Here is a 6,174-nt window from a genome sequence, read left to right as displayed (position 1 = left end):
CCGTTCAGAGGAGGGGTGGCTCTGTGAGGGCGGGTGATGTTGATGGTGGCTGCTCCTTCGCTGTACATAAGCATGTCCTCGCTGTTGTTGGACATCTATAAAATATACATGTGGGAAAAAACAGGATTAAAAAGATTCTTCTTGTAATCCACAAGCATCTTTTGATTAACTGACAGGTGGTTGCTCATTTCTTACTTCACTACAGTGTCACCCAAAGAGCTACCACCTTTGCCCAATTTGGGGTTTTCTGGCTCTTTAAATGAAATGAACCTAAACTTTACGCTAAGTAAATTTGTGTGCTTGAGTCTACACTGCTGCCCAAAAGAAAGATAAATAACAATATGACATTGTTCATGTACATAAACTGACAAATTAATCAGTTACCTGCAAAACTCCTATCAGTGGAAAATCAAAGGCACATTCAAGTGGTCTGGCTTTGATCGTGTAGCTGATCTGTGAAGCAGATGATATGGCTTTGCTAACAGCGATCACCTCGAAAGAACGACCAGAGCTTTCAAACAGTGGAGGCCTTCTCTTCAGGGGAACAACTGTAATAAAACAATGCAAAGGAATATAATAAGATGCTGACCATCTAACTCTCAGTATTAGTGAGCAGCATCTCCACAGTCCTACTGTTACATAAAATTTAATACAATGCTCTACAATGTTGAATTGTTCAAAACAATATGCAGAAAAATATTTAAACATAGTCTGATTGCATTTCTGAACAACAGTTGGGTTTGACATTAAATCAACCCAAAATCAAAACTACTAACAAGCTTTTTACCATTTTCATCATCTGTGGTGGGTGTCTTTCCGATGTAAACGGCATCCACATAGAAATCTGCACCAGAGACGTCTTTGTAGAGGTAAAACTCCTGCAGACTGTAACTGCTTCCTATGAATTCTGTCTGCAGGGAACTCTGCAGATCCATGCATTTATAACTCCATCTGTCAATAAATGATCACCTTTATAAGCAACAACGTTGCTAAGACGTTTGCATATATTTGAAACATTAAAAGGACTTTGAGGTATTTACTGACCCTTGGCCCTTGGTGAACAGAGTGCTGATCTTTGTGGCATTTGTCTGGGTTTTGCCTTGGCTGTCGAGGTAAGAGAACTTCATTCCAACTTCATCATTCAACATCCCCTTATATGCAAAGCAAAGCTACAGGAAAAGGAACAGAAACATACATTAGAGACAGTTGAGCAACAATGCAAATACCAGTATGTTTAGCACATTTTTTCAACTACTTCTTGATTGCATTTATACGGTATAATTTTCAACCAGCTTTACAAAATTACAAATAATAAAGCGTTGTGTGTTTTACCGTGGGAAACCTGTCCAAAAACTGGTCCGTATTCAGACCTGACCTCTGTGGTAACTGTCCTTGAAAAGAACCTCTGCGTTCTTCAGCGACCACAGGCCACAGAAAGCGTCTTTCACTGGAGTCCCTTTCTCACTATTAAACTGGTGAGTGCAAGAAATCAGAAAACTGTGAGAATTCAAAATCAGATGATCTCCAAGGAGTCATTGTCTGTGAGCTAATTCAAAGATGCAAAATTAGTGAAAAAGTATCCATTAAGTAAGTCAGTTTTAAACAGCATGAACACAGGAAATGCTTTTATTTGTTAGTATTTCAATGTATGAACTCAACATACACATGCGTGTATCCATATCATTTTTGTTGTTGTTGTATCGCTCACTTTTACGAGTACAGACTCAAGTCAGTACAAAATATGTCATTTATTTTGTTCTTACTGACCTGATAGTTGTTATTTTCAAAGTCTTTGAAGTATTTCACATTAGTCCCTTCAGTGGTCAGGATCTCAGCAGGACACTCAGGTTTCATCATGTCCATTAGAGCTGACTGCACCTGTTCACAATCACACAAGATGGATGTTAGTATTGCTGCTTCCTCAACTATTAGGAAATGAAATGAAATTATATATATATATATATATATATATATATATATATATATTTTTTTTTTCATTAAGTAATTATTATAGAATTAGTCCGATTTACACTGAATCACACCAAAAGAGACACAACAGACCTCTGACTCAGATGCATCGAAGGCGATGGGCTTTGTAGGGATTCCCCCCCAGAACAGAGTGAAGGTCTTCATGTTGCTTCTCCCCTTTGTTACCTCAGCAACAGTGATGTTAGTGTCGGAGCCAAAAACCTCCCAGTGAAGAGGTTTGAAATCCCCTGCAGTCAAAATTTAGATGATCAACTTATTTATTTATTGCTCTTTGGCTGCAAAAACTACAAATACAATGAGGTACCACTAGCTACTTGTCTGTCTCATCATACCTCTGTCAGAATCGAATGTGACGTTATAGTGAGACTTTTGGCTAACGACCTCTTTGGTGACCTGGACTTTGTCGGGTTTTATGGACCAAAGGCTGTTCAAGGATGCTTCCACTATAGCTGCTGAGGCACTGACTGGAATTGGTCCTAAAAAATGAAAAAAGCGAGGGTTATGATTAAACATAATGTCTGGTTTATGCTGTATTGCGGTTGCATTAGGGTTAGGGTTTCCCTTTTGTGGCTATAATGCTAAACATATGCAGTTGTGATATTTTAAGGTAATTAATGGGCAAGATACAAATGCAAGATTTTTAAAAAAATGAATCCATTGTAAAACAAATTACCTGTCATTGCATCTTCGTAGCCGAGGCTGAAGAAGGTGCTCTCACAAAGATAGCTTTCACAGCTGCTGCTGACGGTAACCCTCTGGACCTCTTTAACTGAAGAGACATTTCTGGGCCAGGATCCAAAGGTAACCACCTGGGTAACAGGGATAATATGCAAAGGTGAAGTACAGAGGTGGAAAAGAGGTGGACACTGAACTCACTGAAGATAATGTACACTTTGTTGTACCACCCTTCCCTCAACCTGCTACATATACTTTTACCTCATTTAGTAATTTCCTAGATTCATTTAAATGCAGTAAGGTGTGGAGGTATTGCTGTGACTAAAGACATCAGTATCTCTGCTTCCAAAAAACAGAACTGGAAAGCTCAAAACAACCCAAAAGAAGAATGAAAACTTAATAGATGAGTGACAGAAACCAGTTAATAGTAAATGGTCATTACTCGCTTTTAACAAAAAATGTTTACAGGTGGATTTTAAAGAGCATACAAATTCATTTTAGTGTACTCTATTACTTACAATTAATGAAAAAGGAAACTAGAGAGGTGTAAAATTCAATCTGTTTTGTTTATTTCAAAATTTTGGGAAGTATGCTTATTAGCTTTCTTATTGTCCGATAAATTGAGATTGATATCACTGAAACAACATTTTAATAGGCTGGAGCTAGGTGACCATGATAGCTTAGCATAAAGCCTAAAAAGAAACAAGCAAACAGCTAACTAACTCTGTTAAAATGCTACACGTACAGTACCAACAGCTCACTAATTAACTATTTATGTGCTGCGCTATTTCCTGATCAGGAGAAGTGACTTTCTTGGATAGAGCCAGCTAGCGTTCCCCCTTTTTCCAGTCATGCTGTGCTAAGCTAACAGTATTATGGCTGTAGCTTGATATTGAGCGAATGAACAGATACAGTGAGGGAGTGGTGTCGATTTTCTCATCTAACTCGACAAGAAAATATGTATCCATTCTTTTAAAGGTGCTGTAGGAAGGATTGAAAAGATCCAGGACTTAGCCAAAAAATTTAAACTTTTCAGTTCCTCCCCCTTTTTGCTAAAGCCCACAACGGTCTCCTAAGCCCCTTCCCCCACAAGGGATAATGAATGTGTGTGCATGAGGAGTGATTGACAAGCAGTCAAACTATCCCCGTGGCCCTGATTGCATCTGAACGGGGAGCTCTGGAGTTTTGCAATTCACACTACAGGCTGTAGGTGGTGCCAGAGGAGCTGAGATTTCTTTTTAAATAACCTGCTTTGTGTAGTTCTACTCGAACATAGGTTCAGTTAGGGTTAGAAAGTTAGTTTTATAAGTCTTACCTACTGCACCTTTAAAGGGCGGTGAATAGACAATCTGGGATGTGTTGTGTTTAAGAGAAATAAACTACAGGTTTGCAACTACATACCTGTTCTTCATCGAACACGTCATATTTAACCTCAATATCCTGAACCTCATTGACAGCACCGTCTGCCTTGTCTTCTGTGAAGGAACTGTCCCCTTGGAAAATGGCAAGGTTGACACTAGCTGCACCGCCATATCCTTGATGAAGAATTTCAATGTAGTAGCTACAAGAAAAATTGTTTTTTAATTTTTTTCAAGGAAAAAACTAAGTTCACAGCTAACATGAATATGGTGTGGTTTAAATTTCAAGAGCCATTAGAGTCATGTACTTACGGTTTTCCTTCCTCCAGAGCCAATGTGACAAAACCTCCCTGGTATGCAACTTTAACCTGAAGCAGAGATTGTGAAAAAAACAAGCAAGAAAGAAAAAGGGATTTTCTCACAAAACAATAAATCTAAATTACCTAAGTATCTTTGATTGCTTCAAAAATATAGCATGCTTTCTTTTGATAACATAGATGATAACAGGTGTGATTCATTTTGAACCAAACCCTCTGCTCATACCTTGTCTTCGGGGCGACTGGAGTTGCTGAGGTAGAGCTCACAATTGTAATAACATTGGAGGTATATTTTGTAGTTGGCGCTGGCTGGAGGGACAAGGAAGCCCCTGGATCGTGAGCTCAAATAATTATTTTCCAAAGATAAGACATAGGGCATGGAGTCAATCCACTGTGTCCAGTATCCAGTTGTGTTCTCATTGTAGCGCCAAATGTCCGTCGGGTATGAGGACATTGTCTTGTTCCACACCTCCATCTTTAAGCCTCTTCCACCTGGATGTAGAAAATGGGCCAAAAGAAAAATGAATGGTGGTGTGTCAAAACTAGAGCTAAAACCTATATATAAATGTATTTACAATATTATAACAATATATAATAATATATTATATAATAATTCTAATGTAATATTATTATAATAATAATTTACAATATCCGTGAGATGTTTTCAACAAGAGGCATAGCCAGTAGTACATCTGCTTTTGACAGACCCTCCAATCATCATGCTGAAGCCCGGAGTCCAGGCCAGCCCTCTATTGACCCCCAGAGACGCTTCGTGGGCGGGACATAACCGCAACATTTATCTAATGACCGTCTAGTTTCTATGTACTTAAAAAAAACTTTTCAAGTGGATGCTACTGTCACTGCCCAATGTCAGGCGAGTGCAGATTTGAGTCGCGCATGCGTCACTTTGCGACAAGTAGCATATAAGATCCTAATGAGAGACTTCTGTAATGTCAATCCAATTAAAATGGAATTACTAAACAAAGTTAGTTCACTATTGGTTACAAGTTAGCAGTCAAACATAACAAAGGCTGTCACTGGAATGGCATTTTGAGCTAACATTAGCAATCAAACAATCATAACTAAATAGCAAAAACGTTTTTGAAATGATTCCCATCTTGTGTTATTGTTTGTAATGAGAAAGGTTTATTATTTTTCAGTATGACAATTATGTTGTAAACCATTTAAATCTGAGCATGCTGCACTCGACCAAAGCCGGTCTGACTCGACTCTCGTTGGGTAAACCGTTTACATCTACATACGCAACTCAAATCTGCACTCTCCTCACATTGGGCAGTGACAGCTAGGCTTCAACAGGGAAATGCACTGACGCTACGGGAATGTACGCGAAGGAAATCAAGTCAGCTTATTCTAAACAAACTCGTCTTCGAGATGAACGTGTTCTAACGCATTTTTTGTCAATAAAATGTTAACACAATAGTACATATTTTACCATTCATTTTTGACATTTTAGGGAAGCTGAGCTTCCCTTGCAGTCTTAAAAAAATTGCCACTGGTGTGTGTTGACTTTTAAAAAGTTAAAAACAATGCTTTGAAACAATGTATATCTGTTTATGTATTGTATGCTGTATAATATGCATTAATTCTCATTCTTTGTCTCTGTGAAGAGGTCAAGCCCGGCCTTTTTGTCTCTCACCTTCTTCCTCTGTCTCTAAAGAATTGGTATATGTTATTATATACACTACCGGATATATTATATTATATATTATATACACTAACACTAAGTTTGGGGCCACTTACAAATTTCCATACCCCTCCGTTATAGACAGAATACTAGCTGATCTGAGTGGGTGGCAGATCTTTAATGTAATATC

General features: G+C 38.3%; 1 protein-coding gene across 2 annotated transcripts in view; it reads right to left on the bottom strand.

Moving 5' to 3' along the window:
- Positions 1-787: 787 nt before the first annotated feature.
- Positions 788-6,174, bottom strand: part of LOC116701515 (fibrocystin-L) — a 10,311-nt gene continuing 4,924 nt past the window's right edge. For both annotated transcript variants that reach the window (XM_032535255.1, XM_032535253.1), the window contains exons 14-23: positions 4,566-4,831; positions 4,335-4,390; positions 4,066-4,225; positions 2,663-2,798; positions 2,322-2,465; positions 2,062-2,216; positions 1,768-1,878; positions 1,333-1,472; positions 1,045-1,169; positions 788-951 (exon numbers count right to left, since the gene is read on the bottom strand). In XM_032535255.1, the coding sequence (XP_032391146.1) occupies positions 1,365-1,472; positions 1,768-1,878; positions 2,062-2,216; positions 2,322-2,465; positions 2,663-2,798; positions 4,066-4,225; positions 4,335-4,390; positions 4,566-4,831 (1,136 nt within the window). In that variant the 3' untranslated portion in view covers positions 788-951; positions 1,045-1,169; positions 1,333-1,364. The remainder of the gene's footprint in view (positions 952-1,044; positions 1,170-1,332; positions 1,473-1,767; positions 1,879-2,061; positions 2,217-2,321; positions 2,466-2,662; positions 2,799-4,065; positions 4,226-4,334; positions 4,391-4,565; positions 4,832-6,174) is intronic.

This window comes from Etheostoma spectabile, chromosome 14, assembly GCF_008692095.1.
Source record: "Etheostoma spectabile isolate EspeVRDwgs_2016 chromosome 14, UIUC_Espe_1.0, whole genome shotgun sequence".
Taxonomy (NCBI): domain Eukaryota; kingdom Metazoa; phylum Chordata; class Actinopteri; order Perciformes; family Percidae; genus Etheostoma; species Etheostoma spectabile.
Note: the sequence above shows the minus strand (reverse complement) of the source record. Positions and strands in the feature narration are given on the sequence as shown.